This window comes from Ornithorhynchus anatinus, chromosome 11 (genome assembly GCF_004115215.2).
Source record: "Ornithorhynchus anatinus isolate Pmale09 chromosome 11, mOrnAna1.pri.v4, whole genome shotgun sequence".
Lineage (NCBI taxonomy): Eukaryota > Metazoa > Chordata > Mammalia > Monotremata > Ornithorhynchidae > Ornithorhynchus > Ornithorhynchus anatinus.
Window position 1 is genome coordinate 30,121,833 of NC_041738.1, and position 21,062 is coordinate 30,142,894.

Genomic DNA, 21,062 nt, shown 5'->3' on the forward strand with positions numbered 1-21,062 from the left:
ACTTGGGAGAGTACAGTTCAACGGAGTAGAAACATTCCCTGTGCGTAACACAAAAACGGTTTTCATTATGACCTAAAGTAATACCTGAAGGGGCTAATTTGTTACAAGTTCATAACAGCCAAGGAGATAATCAATGGTATTTACTGAGCGTTTACTATGTGCAGAGCACTGTAATTAGCCCTTGGCGGAGTACAAAAGAGCAGAATTAAACTTTCCCTGTCCATAACGAGCTTACATTCTGGAGGGGGAGAGAGACATAAATAAGAAACCTTGGTCTTTCAAGCTTTTGAGGCTAAGGACATTGAGTTTAAATGGGACCAACTTGCCCAAAAATCAGGTGAGATCAATGCATGGAAGGTATAAAAATTGGCAGCCTTTTAAATGGTCTATTAGTTGATGTACTGGTGAATACTTTCAACGCAGTACTGCACAAAACTTAGTAACTCTTGAAATTCTTCAACTCGTGTATGAAAAATGGAAATCTGGATAGATACATATAACAGGTTAATGGAGCTCTTACCTCCAAATATCATCTAGCTTGCTATTCCTACAGATTCCTATAGCCTGCTTTTCCTAAAGGTTTTGCAGATTAATCTGGAAAAAGAAAAATTGTGGCTCATTTTATGTCATGGGAAATATTAACTGGGTTGTTTCATTTTGCATATTGGATAAAACAAAAAAATTGTATTTGGTGTAAGACTAAACATTAGTAAAATCAGAGAAGAGCCGTAATGCTCCTTACTTAGGATTGGCCCTTAGAGTCGATTAACAATTTGGTTAACACCGTGCTTGAGATGAAAATTATTGTGAAAGCTGAGGTGTGGGAGGTTGCACTCTTAGAAAAGTTCTGTGCTCTATCCATTGCCTTTATTCTAAACACATTAAACATCTTATATGTGTAAAAATACTAATATAGATGCTTTTAGGTTAGAGTGCTAAAATTCCTATTTTGAGACCTGTACTCACCAATTGGTAAACTATGAAAAGAAAACTACAAGTAACCCAAAGCCCAGATAAGTAATGTTTGCATAGCAAAGGATGGTAGAAAGGATCCAGAAAAATTACCAAAAGTCCAATTTAAGTGATAACACTCAGAAGTAGGATATTAATAACTCAATAAAGAGCCAGAATTTAACATTTTCAGGAATCATAAGTTTTACTCTTTCCATCATTTGGCACATATCCAAGGCACATTAGAAAATTAGCAGAAATCATAAATTACTTCATAGAAAAATATACACAACCCCTCCTTTCTATAAGCACGCACCTGTTTCCAAGAGCATGCACAAGCCATTTTTTTCTATTAAAAAGTCATCTGAAAACAAACTTAGGACAAGTTCCTATGTTCACCCAGGTTATTGACATAGTAAAAAAAATAAAACCAAAATATTATATATAAATTTATAAAAGGAACAAATGTGAATCTGATGAAACATTTTAAACCAAAATCATTTTAACTCGGTTTGTGCTATAAATGTTAAATTTGAATTGAAAGCCTGTAAGGAGAGATGTGCCAAATTGAATATCGATTGTGACATCCTTCAAAGGTAACATTTAAGGGAGGGTAGCTTTTCATGAATGTGCAGGTTCTCATTAATATCGGTGCAGAGGTATAAATATTTGTGCATGTTTGCAGGGATTTTAAAAAAAGATTTTTTTATATACTTACTGCTGCACAAGCTTGAGATGCCTGTTTACTCACTAAAAATAAATGTGAGTGGAACTTGGACAGTGCAGGTTCAAATTCTGCTTTGCAGGGATTCAAATGTTGATTTTTCTGCAGAGTAACTGCACTGCATTTTGTTAGTAAATTTGAACAGCTCTGCCCAGTTCATTATAAAGTGATAGTGAAATAACATTTAAGTCTATTACACACTATATAGTTTGTAACCTTTCAACAGAAAGGAGTTATAACCTGGTACTGAATTTTCTCATAAGCTAACCAAGTGACCCAAAAACCTGAATGAAAATAAACCATCACCCAAGAGTTGGTGTCCCTGAACCCTTTTTGCTCATTCTTTAAGTGCTTTAACTTTGAGGGAGGGGACAAATGGTGCAGACACCTTTCTCGACCATTTTCCACCAGTTCAGTCACAAATTGTGTCCCCAAAATGGAACATTTTACTTTCCTTCTCTAAAGAACAAGTCCACCAAGAACTTTTAGCTGAAGAGACACTCTTCTAGTCCATTGGAAAGGTACAGCCTCCAAGCCTCAACTCATCTTCAGTGCCATCATTCTGCTGTTTCTTCACTTTTTGCCAACAAATAATTCTCGGTTACTGTTTTAGGAATCTTCAGGTGGAGGATTAGTAGGATCTTGCACTAATAAATCACTATTTTCAAGACTTTCGGGATTCTCTGGAACTTCTGTCTTGCCGATGGTGTGCCTCTGCTCTATCTGTTTAGTTCTCAGGGCTTCCTTTGCGTTGCTTTCTTCAGCAGTTGCTTTAAGTACATTCTGGTCCAATTGCTCAGTGTGATGAACTTTTTCAACACCCTGAATCGCCAACCAGAAATGGGTAGAAATGGGAACAGGGAGTTAGTGTTTTTCACCATTAATAAATTAAATTATAAGGTGCTTTTCCTCCCAAAAGCAAACACACTTCTCAAATGCACTTCTACCCTCTGAGGAAATAGGAGGTATGGAGTAGGCACAGATACACTCTTTAAATACACGCTGTATTGCTTCCAAACCACAAAGAGGTCTATTTTCAGGACAAAAACAATAGCATGTGAGGACTTAGTCCCAAGGCTCAAAAATTCTACCTCTTTACAGGAACTCACCTTCCAACCAGACTTCAAAGCTTTCCCCAGGCTCTAACATCTCAAAGGTTTTGGTAGAATGGGATCTCATTATGTGGGAGAAAAGCTATCGTTTGAGGGAATGGGAGAAAGAAGTGTGGCCTTTTGTTTTGGGGTTTTTTTAAGTTGTATTTGTTATAAATGTGCCAGGCACTGTACCAAGCACAAGGGTAGACACAAGCTAATCAGGTTGAACACCGTCTTGACCCCCATTTTACAGATGAGGGAACAGAGGCACAGAGAAGTGAAGTGATTTGCCCAAGTTCACATAGACAAGTGACGAAGCCAAAATCAGAATCTACTTCCTCTGACTCCCAAGCCTCTGCTCTATCCACTAAACCATGCTGCTGCTCTGTTTTGTAAAATGACCTCTGTTGGGGTCATGTTAGTTTTTGACAATATGGTATTCCCATGTTATGATTATAATCAGTCAATCGTATTTACTGAGGGTTTACTGTGTGCAGAGCACTGTACTAAGCGCTTGGAAGAGTACAGTACAACAGCTGGTAGAGACATTCAACGAGTTTACAGTCTAGAGGGGGAGAAAAAGAAATTATGGAAATGTACATAAGTGCTGTGGGGCTGAGGGAGGGGTGAGTAAAGGGTGAGAGCATGGCGTAGTCGATAGAGCACAGGCCTGGGAGTAAGAAGGTCATGGGTTCTAATCCTGAGTCCGCCACACATCTGCTGTGTCACCTTGGGCAAGTCAGTTCAATTCTCTGTGCCTCAGTTACCTCAGCTCTAAAATGGGGCCTGAGCCTGTGAGCCCCTCATAGGACAGTGGCTGTGTCCAACCCAATTTGCTTGTATCCATCCGAGTACTTAGTACAGTGCTTGGCACAAAGTAAGTGCTTAACAAATACCATCATCATTATTTAAGACTGTGAGCCCTAAGTGGGGCAGGGATCGTGTCCAGCCTGATTACCTTGCATCTACCCCAGCGCCTAGAACAGTGCTAGGTACATAGCACTTAAATACTTCAATTATTATTATTAATAAAGGGAGTAAATCTAACGGGTAGCAGTAAACTACTAGAATTCTTTTGCACTAAGATTTAAAACCCCACTGCTGGAATTAGCAGCCAGTGGTAGAAAATTTTAAATTCTAGGTTTTATTGTCAGTACTCAATGAAATTGATTTTAAGATCTTTGGCCAGTAGGAATGGATAAAACTTGTATTGCAAAGGCAATAATAATTAGTTTTCATTACATCTGCACTGCTTTTAGACTGCCCAATTCCAAAAGTTGAGTCTTTTAAACAGGTTTCGGGTTGTTTGGATGGTCACAGGCAGAATCATTTACTGTGCCTCCGGCAGACATCACTTACACATTCAACTGTGTACAGATTTTTAAAATCAATTGCAATAACAAGCAATCCTTTCAATTATGAAAAATATCAAAGTGCTAAATCAGTAGCCTCTCACCCTATAAACTGAATCCCACACCCAAATAACTTCCTCTTTGTTCAGGTATGTGTTTCTCCATCTAAGAGAACCAGAAACACCATATAAAATTAGAGCATTACCTAGCATCTGTATGTTATTAGCTATGCCACTTAGTTTCAATTAAACTCTAGTTGGGTATTTGCTAGACTAAAGTAAAAATAGTTCTGATGTAGGAAAAATGCTCCAAGACCTTATAACATCCATAAGAGGTAAGAAGTTGGAAGAGGGAGAATTTTTTTTGCAGCTTCCAGGTTCCTCATCGGGTTGACATATGTAAAGACCAAAAAGCAGCTTAACATTCAAAGAAAAAACTCCAGAGAGCTTGACAACCTACCTGTTGAATCACACCATCATCAAAATTTGGAACACTTCTATTTCTTGTCAGAGTTTCTCGCAAAGCTTTCGATCTAAAACCCCCCCAAAATATTGTTAGTGAAAAAACACAGGTATAAGCTTTGGTCTGCATAAAGCTAATGTAACAATTGAGAAAATTCCATACATTCCACCAAAATCTAAAGTGGCCCAATTCAACAGAGGGATTCATGGATAGTTTGTGTGGTCCAGTTCAGGAAAACAGCTGACAGGATTGTTTTTAACAACTGGATTTCAGCCTCACGTTATTAGTATTTCTTAAGAGTCTACAGGGTGCAATACACTGTAATAAGCACTTAGGAAGAATAGTAGCCTACGACTACCTGATTAGCAAACCACCTAGAGATTGCAGAGTGTGCTGAACTGCCCTGGCCCTTCCCCTAGGTCACCAACCTGCCTGGACACTGGAGACTTATCTTTCTGAGGTCCCACACAAAGATGGTAGAAGAGTAGGAGAAGAGAACTGGGTGAAGTGAACCTGGATTGGTACTTATTGAGCACTTACTGTGTGCTTACCACTGTGGTAAATGGAGCATTTATCAGTACTCTGGCATGGAGCCGGAGCCAGGACTAGTATGAGACTGTAAGCCCCACTTGGGACAACCTGATTACCCTATATCTTCCCAAGTTCTTAGAACAGTGCTCTGCACATAGTAAGCGCTTAACAAATACCAACATTATTATTATGTAATGCCAACATATTAATGATTTTCTGCACAGCGACTCTGCTAAAATTCAGTTCTGCTAAAAGTGTCCTCTCCCAGGAGCTTAGTACAGGGCTCTGCATACAGTAAGCACTCAATAAATAGGACTATTTGACTGACTGTTTGAAAGTTAGGATTAGGCTACCCCTGTGCAGATTTACATCAAAATATTTTACAGAAAAGTTGCTTCAAAACAAATCCTTGCCGGTGGGCACAGGAATCACGTTTGGCCACAGGATGGCAGTACTCGAGTGTGATAAAAGGGGAGACTCCTGAGAAACTGCATTTTTCTATATAAATAGTTTTAATTTTAATCACTTAAACCCCTCTGGTCACAACCATCAGTAAAATTTTAGACCAAAAATAACTGATCCCAAGTACAAGGTTGCTTACTTGTTATTGACTGAATGGACAAACTGAAATCGTCTGCTAAAAGGATCACTTGGTGTCTCAGGCAGCTTTGAATTCACTGTTGGTGTAGAGAATGAATCAGCATTTAAACCACAATAAAAACGAAATAAACTTTTAAAATAGAAAACTTTTTTTTAAAAGTATACCTGTTAGACTAAACTCATTTTCTTTTAAATGCGGGGGGGGGGGGGGGGGGCTATATTTTTGTGAAGATACTTTTTTCCTAATATGTGACGAATGGGTTTATTGTCCCCACAGTGAAAAGGTAGAATGTGGACTTTGCAAAACAAAAATTAAAAAAAATATATACTTTATTCAACCTGGACTATGGTCTTCAAAAAACAAAATTCACTCATTTACCTGGACGGCATGTGCTATTCAAAGCAAACTGCTCTACAGGACATTTTCCAAGAGGACAGAATAATGCAAATGAAAGGCAGAATCCTAACCAACAGCTTCAAAAATGGGATGCAGTTTCTCATCATGATGCTGTGAGGAAAATGGCCACTTATTTTCTGCCCTATGTTGCTTTCTCTGTGATAACTTAAAAAACCTTTAAGCTTCAGGTGAATTCTAAATCAATTTCGACCTTTTCTCAAAGGAAAACTACAAGGTGATGAAAGAAAGGACTGTTGATCGACATAGGAGTTAGAAACAGGTGGTGTTTCATTTTCAGTGCCTGTGCTCTACTAGACACTTGTAAACATGGGGTTGATGGAATGACAGGAAGTTGAGAAAGAGGGAGAATGGGTTGACGGAGAAGAAAGGAGAAGAGAGAAAAGACAGGGCAATGGAGGAAACAGGAAAAAAATGGGGCAAAGAGTAGGAAAGGGGAACCAATACTTATTTATGTGTCTTTGCTGTTGTTGCTGCTGCAGTGTCTGCCAAGAAGCGGTGGCCATGGCATCTGACCCAGGAGATGCCAACTGAACCAGGGCTTCTGCCATTTGGATGGCGACCGCAGTGGGGGACAGCAGACACTATGTGAACTAGTCTTGCGAGGGGAGTGTTACATAGCCACTGCAGCAGTTCCCTAGTCTGGGTCCCCACTTCACTCCCTTCACCAGCCCTCAATCCCCAAAAGATGACCCAAATTGTCTGAGTGGGTCAGAGGGGAAGCAGAAATGGCTTGGAGAAGTAGCCTGCAGTCTGACTCTGGGAGAATCCCTCCCAAAGTCTGGGACTAGAGAAGACTAGCTACAGCTAAATGCCCTATCCAAAGGGCAATGGGGGTTCCAGAGCCATATGGAACCCCCCAAGAAGCTGATGGCCAGTGTCCAGAACTAAGAAAGCTTATCCTTATTCTCCTCAAATAGACAGCACTCTGATAATTCTGATAACCTTAAGTTCTACCCCTTGGAGACGTTACGTGTATATAGTATGTACATATATATTAGATAAATTGAGTCTCCAGATATTGATATTTACTACCCTATGTCTCTACAGTCCCAGTAGTAACTTGTAAATAGCTACACTTATGCACAGAGTCTGTTGTTGAAATATGATTTAACAATAATAATATAATAATAATAATTATAATGGTACTTGTCAAGTACCAAGCACTGTTCTAAGAGCTGAAGTAGACACAAGGTAGTCATGTTGGATACAGTCCCTTTCCCACATAGGGCTCACACTCTTAATCCCCATTTTACAGACAAGGTAACTGAAGCCCAGAGAAATGAAGTGACTTGCCCAAGGTCATACAGCAGAAATGTGGCGGAGCCAGGATTAGAACCCATGACCTTCTGACTCCCAGGCCTGTGCTCTATCCACTAAGCCATGCTGCCTCTCCTGCTGCTTTAACATTTTACATGAACTAAAATGATGTAAACTGTAAACTAGACAGGGAAAACATCAGTGGATTCCAAAGTCCTCCATCAACAGACATAAATATTAACCAAGGTTCTTACATTTTTTCCTGATCTTAATAGCAGAGTGCTTTTCACCCGTATCTTCTCCCGTATCTTCTGATGGTGCAACACAGTCTGGTACTGTCTTCAACAACGCCATAATCTTTGAATTCTATAAAGTGAGAAGAGGCTTTTTTAATGTTAACTATTTGAAATCTTTCAGTCACATAATAGTATTAATGTAAACATTAAGCCTCTCAATAATTGTCTGAATCAAAGAAGGTACAGAGAAAGGCACAGCCTTCTCCTAAATCAAATGAAGACTCACCCATTCCACCAATCATATGTGAGATAACTGTGCGGAGAGTACTGTACTAAACGTTTGGGAGAGTGCACAGAGATAAAAAGACAATTCCTGCCCTCCAGGACCTGACGCTCTAACAGAGGAGATGAAGTTTTTCAAATAGGTGGAAAAAGAGAATGGAAGGAAAGAGAGGTAAGTCCTCAAGTTGAAGAATATATAAATCAGTACGCACAAAGGTGCTACAGATGGCTGCAGCGAGATTTGGGAAGATATAGCCTGGGGAAAGGAAAACTACTCGGGAAACACTTCCTAAAGGAATTGGGACTTCTGGAGAACTTTAATGATAGGGAAAGCAGCAGTCTAGAGGATCTGAAGGCGGGGGAGTTCTCGGCAGGAGGAAGGGGACGAGCAAAGGTATGAGGCAAGAGAGACAAGAATGATCTTGGGAGGGATGAAGCATATAAACGGGTGTAGCTGAAAAGGGATTACAAAAATTCCTCGAATAAACTGTACAGAACTAAGCTGTTTGTTCCACTTGTTCTCCCCCACCACCAAAAAAAGTTTTCATTTTTATTGACAATTTTTCCAAAGTGCCCTTTGTGAGGTTGATTCCCCTTCATTCTTAAATAGAGCGATGCACAGTTCACGTCAGGCCCGAATCCATGGACCAAGGTTTATGTACCTCTGGCTTCCCCTTCACTAGCTCCACTTCAGTTTTTGCGGAGCCACAGTGTGACGTGGCTGAAGCACTGCCACCACACATGTGTAGTAATCTCCGGGAGCTGCTGGAGTTAAAATTTCCAACAGTCTGCAGAAGAACCAATGAGCATGTGCAGCACGGATGGTGGCAGGAGGAGAGGGGGGATGACAAAAAAAAAAAAGTCAAACCTCAAAACTTACATTTTGAAAAATATGAGGTCTCCATCTCAGTCACTTTTTATGATCAGAGGCTCAGCCCTAGAGTCCAGGCCTCTAATCTGGGGGCTCCACCCTAGAGCCACCCTGAGGTTGCCTCGGTAGTTTACTGCCACCACTGTAGGACCCCAAAAGGCATGGGAAGCATTCGGGGCAGACTGGTTAGTCCACAGGCTGGCTGACTGACACCGAGAGGGAATGCCAAATGTCTCCCGTATTGGGCAAGTTTCTCTGAATTCATAAATCAGACACCCTGGGATTACTCTGGCACTCTCTTTGGTGATAAATAGGGAACCATTATTTATTTGGTTTAGAGGTTTTGGCTGCACGGATTTTAGGCTAGATACGGAAATAAATGCCGCTCCCTGATCCGGCACCGGTTCCTAATAAAGGTGAAGAGGTTTCTGCCCACCAGAAACATTAAATCTATTTCTCCTTAGCAGCTCTTTGCAGATCACCCACGGTTCTTCCCGGGTACTTCAAATACAAATAGGAATGACACACTTCCTTCATTTTTGGAACCTTGCCTCTCCTCCCTCTCCTCCTCCCCTCCAGTTCTGAAGGTTTAATGATCCACTTTTCTAGCCCCCTCCTGTTAGCCTAATTCCTCTCCTGTAATTGGCTGCGCTCTAGCTGATGCCATCAAGTGAGTGTTCATAATCCTTCCTAAAACTGTTTTCCCACTGGGAGGAGTCCCAAGGAATGAGCAGTTTTCAGATTTGGAGCTTTCTGGAAACAACCAGTACTTTCCTAGGTGATGTGTTACTCTGGCCTGAGCTGTCAAAGATATTTTAAGTAGATCAGGCTTTAAAGATGCTTAGGTGTTTATCTGACTCTCCTCTTCAGTTATTAACATTGCCGTAAATACATTTTAGGACTTGGGCTCAGCCTGCAACCCACTTGCTCATCTCCTTGCCAAAAGTAAGGGGTAGGGAGGCCTTAGCAGGTCTGGAATGGAAGAGTATCTTGCGATTGAGAGTGTGTTGGGCGGAGGGAAGGCCTGTATAGGGAGACTGTTACTAAAGATGCAAGAGAGAGAAGCCTCTAACTTCTTTAAGGGCCACGGCTAAAAGTCTTGTAGGAGGGCTAAGAAAGAAGTCAAGACTTGGCATGTGCTGAGTAACATTAGCCCGCTGTGGGCAGGGAATGTGTCTGTTGTATTGCAATATCACTCTCTCCCAAGTGCTTAGTACAGTGATCAGCATACAGTTAGTTCTCAATAAATACTACTGAGTGTCTCAGAATTAATCTACTTCCTTTCCCCGTCCCCCTTTAGTCTGTAAACTCCTTGTGGGCAGGGATTTTGTCAACCTACTCCAATCTATTATACTTTCCTAGGCGATTAGTACAGTGCTCAAATACCATGAATGGTTGGCAAAATAATTTGGAAAATGATCTCTAGATCCACAGATGAAACCGTCTTGATATGTAGTGAATGAACATCTGTTGCAAGTATGCGCAATTAGGAAAACAGGCAGAATCACACAACGACCGACAGTATGAGTGGCGAAAACAACTGGAAAAGATTTGTTCCAAAAACCCAGACCATCCTCCTTGGAATACTCCACTGCTTGAGCATCTCTTCACACCAAATAAAGGTCCAGGCGACAGTACTTCCAGATCCCCGAACTCTAAAATAAAGATTTTCTACACCTACCTGCTCAGCACAGTCTAGAGGGGTACACTGCCTCTTGTTCCTGAGATGGACCAGCGCTCCATGCAGCAGCAAGAGCTCGACCAAGACGTCATGATTTCCTATTACCGCTTCATGCAGGGCTGTGTTGCCCCTGTTGTTACAAACGTTAATGGAGGCTCCATGCTGGAAGGAGAGAAATTCTGATCAAATGTTATACCAAGAAAAAGGTAGACAGTCATCCTCCCTTTAAACAGTCAAGTGTGACACCCCCACTGGCTACTCTGGGATTCAGACTCAAACTGAATGAACGTGTTGAAACGTTAGAGAAGCAGCGTTGCCTAGTGGATAGAGCATGGGTCTGGGAGTCAGAAGGACCCAGGTTCTAATCCTGGTTCCACCCCTCATCTGCTGTGTGACCTTGGGCAAGTCACTTCTCTTCTCTGGGCTTCAGTTCCCTCAACTCTTAAATGGGGATTGTAAACCTCATGGGGGACAGGGATTGTGCCCGACCCGATTTGTCTGTATCTACCCCAGCGCTTAGGACAGTGCCTGGCACAAAATGAGGTCACATAAAGAAACCTGAAATAATAACAATGATCACTGTGCATTTGTTAAGCCCTTACTAAGGTCACACCTCCAGGAGGCCTTCCTCGATTAAGCCCTCTTTTCCCCAGTTCCCTCTCCCTTCTGGGTCATCTATGCGCTTGGACCTGTGCCACAGGACAAGTAGTATTCACCCCACCAGCAACTCCATAGCACTTATGTACATGGGTCTCTAAGTTATCAATAATTATTATTATTATTATTATAATGATGGTGGTATTTGTTAAGCACTTACTATGTGCCAGGCACTGTTCTAAGCACTGGGGAAGATACAAGATAATCAGTTTGTCCCACCCGGGACTCAGACTTAATCCCCATTTTACAGATGATGTAACTGAGGCACAGAGAAGTTAAGTGACTTGCCCAAAGTCACACAGCTGGCAAGTGGTGGAGCCAGGATTAGAACCCATGACATCCAACTCCCAAGCCCATGCTCTTTCCACTGAGCCACACTGCTCCTTACTACTTACTACGTGCCAGGCACTGTACTAAATGCTGGGGTGGATACAAGCAAATCGGGTTGGACACGGTCCCTGTCCCACCTGGGGCTCACAGTCTCAATCCCCATTTTATAGATGAGGTAACTGAGGAACAGAGAAGTGAAGTGACTTGCCCAAGGTCACATAGTAGGCATGTGGCGGAGCCGGGATTAGAAACCATGACTTTCTGACTCCGAGGCCTGTGCTCTATCCACTACGTTATGCTGCTTCATAATGTACTCCCCCAAGTGCTTAGTACAGTGCTAGGCGCACAGTGAACACTCAAGTGACACTGATTGATAGATGCATTATAGGGGCATGATATGCTAGTTGTTCCACCTTAAAACAGTGACATTAAGAGCAAATAAACTCCATTAGAAAGACTATTCCTTCTCTCCAAATTCCCCTTAAGTTTATGACAGAGTTACCCATATGTCACATATGTAGCAAAAGTAGCCTTTACAGGAGGAAGTAAAGACAAAATGTACATACAAAGAAGCAGTTAAAAATAGTCACCAACACCTGCGACTGAGGGACTGTTGTACAGTTTTGGTTGAGGGAGATGGCCTGGTGGGACACAATTCAACAGCAATCACTGTGATATCTGTTAGCGTTTACTGTATGTCAAGCACTGTACTAAGTGTTGAGGTAGAAACAAGGTCATTGGATTGGACGCAGTCGCTATCCCCCATTGGGTTCCCAGTTTAAGGCACCAATAATGCAAGATTCCTGGTGTAGAATATTGTAATCTGGTGTTTGGCATTCAGCTCTACACTGCACAGGACAAGTCAAGCAGCATGGTGTTGTGGGCAGAGCATCGGCCTGGGAGTCAGAAGGTTATGGGTTCTAATCCTGTCTCTGCTGCGGGTTTGTTGTGTGACCTTGGTAAGTTACTTCACTTCTCTGGGCCTACTTCATCTGTAAAATGAAGATTGAGACCGTGAGCCCCACATGGGACAGGTAGTGTCCAACTTGATTTGTTTGTACCCACCCCAGTGCTTAGTACAGTGCCTGGCACATAGTAAGTGCTTAAATACCATTATTATTATTATTATTTCATCATTAATATGATTCTCTTTTGTCTCCCATGCATAAAGTATACAATTAGGATGATACTCTAAGACTTTGAAGTTCAAAAAATGCGGGAATAAATGCAGATGACTGCTTTCAACTCCACTATACAATCTGGGTTAAGTGGGGAGAAGTGCTCTTACCTCCAATAACAAAGCAGCTGTTTCATGATAGCCATTCAAACATGCATAAATTAAGGGTGTATTTCCATTTATATCCCTTTTATTTTGTTTGGCATTGAAGTCCATTAAACACTTCACCACCTAGTTCAACAGAATGAAAATATTAGCTGTGTACCTTCAAAGCAATAATAGTTACTTGGGTTACCATGGGGTCTTTCATCATTTTAGTGGTGCGCATGTTAGGGTCTTCAAATCAACTCTAAACTACTCAGTTTTCCCAGTCAGGGTGTAAATGTTACTATGTGAACACTGGGCCCCAGCAGGAACAAGAAAGTGCAAGTGACCCCGCTCACAACCTCGAGCACTTTAATCAATTCCCCTGGACAGGTTCTCGATCCCGCAGTCTCAGGGTGAAGACCCAGTTAGGAGACAGGGGCTGAATGCCAAGAGGGAAGCCTCCTGATTTGTGTTTGCTGGAGGAAGGGCAAAAAAATAAAAGATTACAATCAAAAGTCTCTCATGTTAATGAAATAGTTCAGGCCTGAGGCAACCCCCCTCACAACATCCCGGAGCCCAGAGAAAAAAAACCCAGAAAGCTACAGATACTTTTGTTGCTGAAAGATCCAGATACATCATCATAGCTTCCAACCTGGATATCCTGTATACAGCAATGAAATATCTTTGGCCACAAGTCAATCTCTAAAAGCTTCCTTTTAGTTTTCAAATGCTGCCAAGGGCAGATAATGCTCAAACAGCATTTTGAAAAGGAACACAAAAGACTTTGAAGCTTGTATTACAGCCTCTTAGAGATTCCTCCCATTAAAACGTTATGCCAAGAACAGGGCAACTGATAAATGACATTTGGGGGGGGAAGAGGGAGGGAGAGAGTCACTGTCTAAAATCTTTAAAGGGGCAGTGCTATAGACCAGACACTGTGACACTGTATAAGTAGCATGGTGATGACAAGCTACATGGATGTGTTTATGCATATTATATTGAAGGGGATATTTGACTTTAAGAAGCATTTGGTATAATGAGTATTTTCATATAATAAAACGCTTCTTATATCAAATTTCAGACCGTCACCCGACACTAAAGAGAATTCTACATTCCCTGCCCCAGGAATGAAAGAAAAAAAAAGACTGCAGGCAACCCATAGAAAATAAGGCAACTCTGCCAGTAATTTCATTCATTTATTCATTCACTCAATCATATTTATTGAGCACTTACTGTGAGCAGAGTACTGTACTAAGCTCTAGGAAGAGTACAATATAACAATAAGCAGATACATTCCCTATCCCCAATGAGCTTACAGTCTAACCTTCTCACTATGCCTCCATCTTGCCTATCTTACTGCCTATCCCTAGCCCACATCCTGCCTCTGGCTTGGAACACCCTCCCTCCTCAAATCTGACAAATACTCTCCCCCACATCAAAGCCTTATTGAAGGCACATCTCCTCCAGTAGGCCTTCCTAGACTAAGCCCTCCTTTCCTCTTCTCCCACTCCCTTCTGCATCACCCTGACTTGCTCCCTTTGTTTTTCCCTGCTCCCAGCCCCACAGTACTTAAGTACAATTTATTTATTTGTATTGATGAGTGACTGTCAGCTCATTGTGGGCAGGAATGCTTATTGTTGTTTTGTACTCTCCCACGCATTTGGTATAGTGTTCTGTGCACAGTAAGTGCTCAGTAAATACGACAGAAAGAATGAAACTTTCCTCCTCCAGAAACGAGGGGTTTCTGGTGCTGTTATAATAATAATAATAATTTTGGTATTTGTTAAGCGCTTACTATGTGCAGAGCACTGTTCTAAGCGCTGGGGTGGATACGGGGTAATCAGTTTGTCCTACGTGAGGCTCACAGTTAATCTCCATTTTACAGATGAGGTAACTGAGGCGCAGAGAAGTAAAGTGACTTGCCCACAGTCACACAACTGACAAGTGGCCGAGCTGGGATTCAAACCCATGACCTGACTCCCAAGCCCGTGCTCTTTCCACTGAGCCACGCTGCTTCTCTGTTATACTGCCCTGCCTAAATTAGAGTCCAGCTATAAACATAGAGTCCTTAGGGAGGCCACTCTAAACCACTAGAGATCTTTTCCTTAGCCAGTCAGGGAGCCTTGGAATCAGGTAAGGTTTGACTTCTTGGCAGAGAAGCCAAAAAAAACACAAACAAAAAGCCCATACTTAGACTTCATAATTCTGTCATAGCTAGGGATTGTGCAAGGCCATTCTTACTGCAATGGTACTTGTCAGCATATAAAAACACACTTCAATGCGGAGGAGTTTGTTATTTTTTTTCCTGGTATCTTAAGTTTTTACTAAATACCAGGCACGGTACCAAGTCCTGGGGTAGATACAAACTAGTCAGGTTGGACACAGTCCTTGTCCCACGTGGTGCTCAGTCTTAATCCCCATTTTATAGATGTGGAAACTGACGCACAAAGAAGTTAAGTGACTTCCCCAGTGTCACACAGCAGACAAGTGGCAGAGCCGGGAGTTTGTTCTATGTCTCTAAACTTCTTAGTCTGACCCTGGCCATGATGATAAAGAAAGTGAGGCAAAATTATCTTAATGAACATTAGGTCCAATAGCTAGAATTGAGAGTCTCTGAACAACTGCTGGGTTGGGCAGATCAGGCAGCTCTTTAGACTGTAATCTCACTGTGGGCAGGGAACATGCCTATCCGCTTTATTATATTTTACTCTCCCAAACGCTAAGTGCTTTGCACACAGTAAGCGTTTAAAAAGCACGACTGATTGATTTTTAAAACATCCTTTTGGTTCCATTACCTTTGAAGAGGCATGAACATCTTACTATTGCTTACTGAGATCTACTTCAATGGAGTCAGCTACCTGAAAATGACCTTTCTGGCAGGCGAGATGAAGAGCTCCCGCCTTATTGACATTCTTTGCCCCGACATTGGCGCCGTGCTTCAGCAGAAGATAGACGAGGTCGGCTCGACCGTGCAGAGCAGCAACGTGCAATGGTGTGAAGCCGTCCTCGTTTGTTACATTCACTCCAAGTCCATTCCCGGGGGACTTGGTGAGCTTCTGTTGGAGATAGTGAAGAAGGAAAAAAGTCTGCCATCGTGACAGTCTGTTTGGCTGATAACCCTTGGCAAGGCACAGTACGGAAGGCTGATGACTGTGAGGTTGCCAAAGTAACCCTGGGATCTTAATGACTTTTTAAAAAGTTGATGCTAAAATGCTTCAGAGGATCCGTCCCTGGAAGGCTTGACTGCTTAAAACTCTTTCTCTTTTTCAAGCATAAGAAGAAGCAATAGTAAAGGAAAAGTTACCATCTCCCAATATCTCTACCTAAAATCCTTCTTGCCTCATTTTCAACCAAGTGAGAGGTTAAACTGCCTCATAGGCATTACTAATTGCTAAAGATCCTTCCCAGAGGAGGCCATCGAACAATCTTGCTGTCAAACCACAAAGTCCACTGAAATGGTGGGAGAGAGAAGTGGTTGTGAAAGAAAATTCTTCCTCATACATACAAGTGACATTTTTCCAAAGAGCATAAACACATAGCACTGGATGGCTCAGCATCTGAAAGCCAATATTCCTGCAGAAAATTGTATTTCTGGTCTAAATCGATACAGGGCAAACCCAATGTTAAATCAATAGTATTTACATTCAGAGGGCATTTCACAGAGTAGACGAACTATAATTTTAGAGCCACATAACACTATCTCTGCTTCAAACTCAGCCTGAAAACCCTGACATTAGCACAACCAACTAGCAGAATCCATTTTTAGTGTTGCCCAAATCCCGAGAAGCAGCGTGGCATAGTGGACAGAGCACGGGGCCTGGGAGTTAGACGCTCATGGGTTCTAATCCCGACTCTGCCGCTTGTCTGTTATGTGGCCTTGGGCAAGTCATTTCACTTCTCTGGGCCTCAGTGACCTCATCTGCAAATGGGGGTTAAGACCATGAGCCCTATGCAGAACAGGAATTATATCCACCCTGGTTACCTTGTACCCACCCCAGCACTTAGTATAGTGCCTGACACATAATAAGCGCTTAATAAATACTGGAATTATTCTCATTAACAAAAATAATACTAATAATGGTATTTGTTAAGCACTTACTATGTGCCCTGCACTGTACTAAATACGGGGGTAGATACAAGATTATCAAGTTGGACCCAGTTCCTATCCCACATGGAGTAGGAGTACAAGTATTTAATACCCACTATACAAATGAGGAAACTGAGGCCCAGGGAAAAGAAGTGACTTGACCAAGATCACAGAGCAGGCAAGTGGTGAAGCCAGAATCAGAACCCAGGTCCTCTGACTCCCTCCCCCTAAAAGTGTAATGCGACGAGAATGGGATACAAGCCCACATGTGTGCAGCAGTCATCCATTCTCTAGACTGTATGCTAGTTAAGGGCAGGGAATGTCTCTGCTAATTCTGTTGTGCTACACTCTCCCAAGCCATTAGTATGGTGCTCTGCACAGAGTAAGGTCCAGCTGCTTCCTTTTGAGAGACTCAGAGCAAAGCCAGAGTCCCAGCAAGCCACAATCGGGAAAATGGGAAGATGGTACAGGGCTGGAGAATCACTGGAGAGGAGTTGCTAAGACCTCTGGGGTCAGGATGCCAGACAAGGAAACTCAACAGACTGTACAATCATTGGAGTCAGGGACTGTGTCCCTTACTTCTATAGCATTTTCAACTTAAGTGCAGGGCTCTGCAAACAGTAAGTCCTCATTTAATATCGCTTATTGTCTATGACAGGAGGTACTCAAAAGTTTGCGGTCTCATGGAAAAACTCCATCTTCCCTCTATGTTAGCTGATGAACAAGTTAAACCATTTATATGCTGGCAGATTGAGATGCTAGCACGAACCTGCTGGCAGGATTGTTCGAGTCCTGACATTTGAGATGCGATAGAGTTACTGAAGGAGCTGAAATGTCCCCTCATTAGTATTCTTGTCCTTGACTTACTAAGTTGCTAATTGGAAGCATAGACCTAGCAAGCCCACCCTAGATGAGGGCTGAAATTGTCATTCAGTGATATAGAAGCTTCTCCACTGATGGGCTTCCATGCCTAGTAGGCAGGGATTCCTGAGAGGTGAAGGATCAGCGATTGTTAGGCTTGGAAAAAGGTGCCAACTTCTCACTTTTGGCATGGGGGCAAAAAGCCCAGGGGGCAAGGGATTTTAGGGGGGAGGATGTGGAGCGGATGAGATTTGAGAGAGGCCAGGCTTCAAGGAGCTAACAAGTCAGAGAGCCAGCATTTTGAGTCTTTTCAGATCTGAATGGAAACTCTCAGGTCTTGTCAGTCCAGCAATCAATGGTATTTATTAAGCACTTACTGTGTGCTGAACACTGTACCAAGTGCTTGGGATGAGCAAGTGTAGGACTCTAACTTAGAAAGCAATGGGGGTCGATTTCCCTCAGGAGGATGCTGATGCAGGCACCTATGATTACAACAGACCCCAAACGGCAATCTTCATTGACTCCACAAAAATTCTGATGAGATAGGGTGCTAGATGAAGTAACATTCTCTATGGGAAATTATGTTGAGTTGGTGTGTTTCTCGGATCCAAAACAAGGTCAAACATTTATGAAGTTATGATCACCACAGTTTAGTTATATCACCAAATAAGCAATATAAATCTGTATCAATAATAAAAGACTGAATTATATGTTTTGAGATGTACCGATGTAAAAGATTTAATTTTCAAAGTGATATTTTTCACCTCCTATTTAGCCAATAAGCACCTTGTTGCTAGCAAATTAGAGATCAGTCATTATCTAATGCTACACTGAAAATGGGCAATAACCCCTCTGCTCAATCCGTCAAGATACTTCCAAGGGAGAGAAAGGGCTGCCTTAGGCTGAGATAAAGTCAAAGGGAGTGCTGCAAGAAATGCCAGTATTAACATTCAAAATAGCTATCACAAAAGAACATTAAAACAGGGAATCCTTATTTAGCTCATCCAAGAGAAAACTAGGTTGTTAAAAGCCACATAAAAAACTAATAATAAATAACGATGGTATTTGTTAAGCGTTTACTATATGCCAAGCACTGTACTAAGCGCTGGGGTCGATACAAAGTAATCAGGTGTCTCACATGGGGCTTACAGTCTTAAGCCCCATTTTACAGATGAGGTAACTGAGGCACAGAGAAGTTAAGTGACTTGCCCAAGGTCACACAGCACACAAGTGGTGGGGCCGGGATTATAATTCACGTCCTCTGACGCCCAAGACCGGGCTCTTGCCACTAGGCCATGCTGCTTCTCTGACTGAACTTTTGCAGCCGCAACGAGAGACAAAGCAAACCTTCTGTGCGGGCGCACACTTGGGACACTGGCATAAAGGATGACAGAACTCAAATTTCACTGGGCTGACTGGTTCCTCTGTTTCTTCTACATCTTCTTCCATCCACTCCAGGAGATAACGCACCTGGGATCAATTAAAGAAAAATTCCCCATGTGCAAAGTCAGAGTTTTAAGATGCAGAGATATCAAAACAACTACCTCTTCCCTTCCCTTTTTTCAAACCCAATTTATATCTCAATTAGATAGGAAGTTCGTTGGGGGCAAGGAAGAGTGTTTTGCTTCTGTGTACTCTTCCACGGACTTAGTACCTCGATGTCCGCACAGTAGACATTCAGTTGATACCACCTGATTGACTGACACCCAAATACACAAATCCCCTATAAACATCATTGCTCACAAACATGCTACTAGTACCTACAGTTCCCCAAGCACACAGGATAATTTGTAAATGATTCTCTGGCCCTTAAGGTTCCAGTGTTCATGTCCATTTGATTCCTTCTAAATTCTTTCAGAGCCAATTTCTACACTAAACTTCAGTTGGTGCCGGCTCAGATTTAAGCAATTCTCAGCCCTTTTAGAAAGGAACAGGCATACACCCAAAATGTTTTTCGCCCTGTTCTATCAGCCCCTGATGGAAACGCTCTCAGGTCTGAAGCATCAGAGTGGAAGATAAAGATACTTAGAGGAGCTGAAATGTCTTTCTCAACTGGTGCAGCTCAAAATGATTAACGGCCTCTATACAGCTTAGGGATGACAGCTTTAAGAATCTACTCCTTCTCATTAGCTAAAAGCTTTTTAATCCCCAGATTATAAACTCCAGATGATAACCATATGACGACCAGTGTCTCCTTACAGACGTAAATGGGAAGCAGAGAAAGAAAATTTAAACACACCAATGGCTTGGTTATAAAAGGCCAAAAAAACCTAAAACCAAAACCAAAAAACCATCTTTGGTTTCACAAACGCTCATCATTCATTGTACGCCCTGCTAAATTGTCCTCAAAGGGGCGAGGGCTATCAGTAAGACTCTGCAGCACTTGAAGCACCTTAAGTAACCCAGATCAATCAATCAGTGGAATTTATTGAGCACTTGCTATGTTTAGGGTAGTGCACTACGTGGTTAGGAGAATACAAAAGAATTAGCGGACATGTTCCCTCTCCATAACAAACTTAACAGACTAGTAGGGGAAAAAAACAACCCCCGATACACATAGGAGAGTGTGGGTGTTTATAAGTACCTGACTGGTAGTGTTGAGGTGGGAGTTGGTAGGAAAAAGGACCTATGGACAATTTATTTTATTAATACTCTGCCAATTCCCTCAGTAGCTACATCTAATAATAAAAATAATAATAACAATTGTGATATTTGTTAAGCACTTACTATGTGCCAAGTACTGAAGTAAGCACTGGGGTAGATACAAGATAATCAGATCCCATATGGGGCTCACAGTCTAAGTAGGAAGGAGAACGGGTATTGAATCTCCATTTTGCAGATGAGGGTACCGAGGGCTGGAGAAGTTAAGTGACTTGCTCAAGGTCACACAGCAGGTAAGTGGCAGAGCCAGGATTAGAACTCAGGACCTCTGACTCCCAGGCCAGTGTTTCCTCCACTAGGCCACACTGTTTGCTATCTGGTCTCTTGTACAATACATTTGTTGTAGTGGTCTCTCCCAAGTGCTTAGTACAGTGCTCTGCACACAGTAAGTGCTCAGTAAATACAACTGATTGATCAAAAAATTGTTTGGTAATGTAAGCCAGGAACAAATAACCAAGCTTCCAGTCTGAAAGCATTTTGCCCTAAGAAGAGTACCGAATATCTGTTTGCAACTGTAATGGATTAACAAAGGATTTGGGGCAAAAGGTTAATACACTTGTAAACAGATATAGACAACAAGTAAACCATGAAGCTATAAGTCGATTTTACTAATTAATATCAATTATAACTCTATACCATTCAATGAAAGACTCAAAATGCACTACTGTCAATCAATAGCATTTACTGAAGGCTTACTATATGTAAAGCACTGTACTAAGCTCTTGGAAGAATGCAACACAACA

At 42.0% G+C, this 21,062-nt stretch overlaps 1 protein-coding gene across 10 annotated transcripts in view; it reads right to left on the reverse strand.

Annotated features, from left to right (window-relative positions):
* Positions 1–1,130: 1,130 nt before the first annotated feature.
* ANKRD27 (ankyrin repeat domain 27) overlaps positions 1,131–21,062 on the reverse strand; it is a 64,997-nt gene continuing 45,065 nt past the window's right edge. For 7 of the 10 annotated variants that reach the window (XM_001508816.4, XM_029074529.2, XM_029074525.2 and 4 more), the window contains 9 exons: positions 19,006–19,128; positions 15,569–15,766; positions 12,735–12,854; positions 12,013–12,087; positions 10,460–10,621; positions 7,644–7,755; positions 5,716–5,791; positions 4,581–4,653; positions 1,131–2,497 (listed from right to left, as the gene is read on the reverse strand). In XM_001508816.4, coding sequence (XP_001508866.3) covers positions 2,285–2,497; positions 4,581–4,653; positions 5,716–5,791; positions 7,644–7,755; positions 10,460–10,621; positions 12,013–12,087; positions 12,735–12,854; positions 15,569–15,766; positions 19,006–19,128 — 1,152 coding nt within the window. In that variant the 3' untranslated portion in view covers positions 1,131–2,284. The remainder of the gene's footprint in view (positions 2,498–4,580; positions 4,654–5,715; positions 5,792–7,643; positions 7,756–10,459; positions 10,622–12,012; positions 12,088–12,734; positions 12,855–15,568; positions 15,767–19,005; positions 19,129–21,062) is intronic. The other 3 variants (XM_029074526.2, XM_007671489.4, XM_007671490.3) reach the window with 3 other exon arrangements.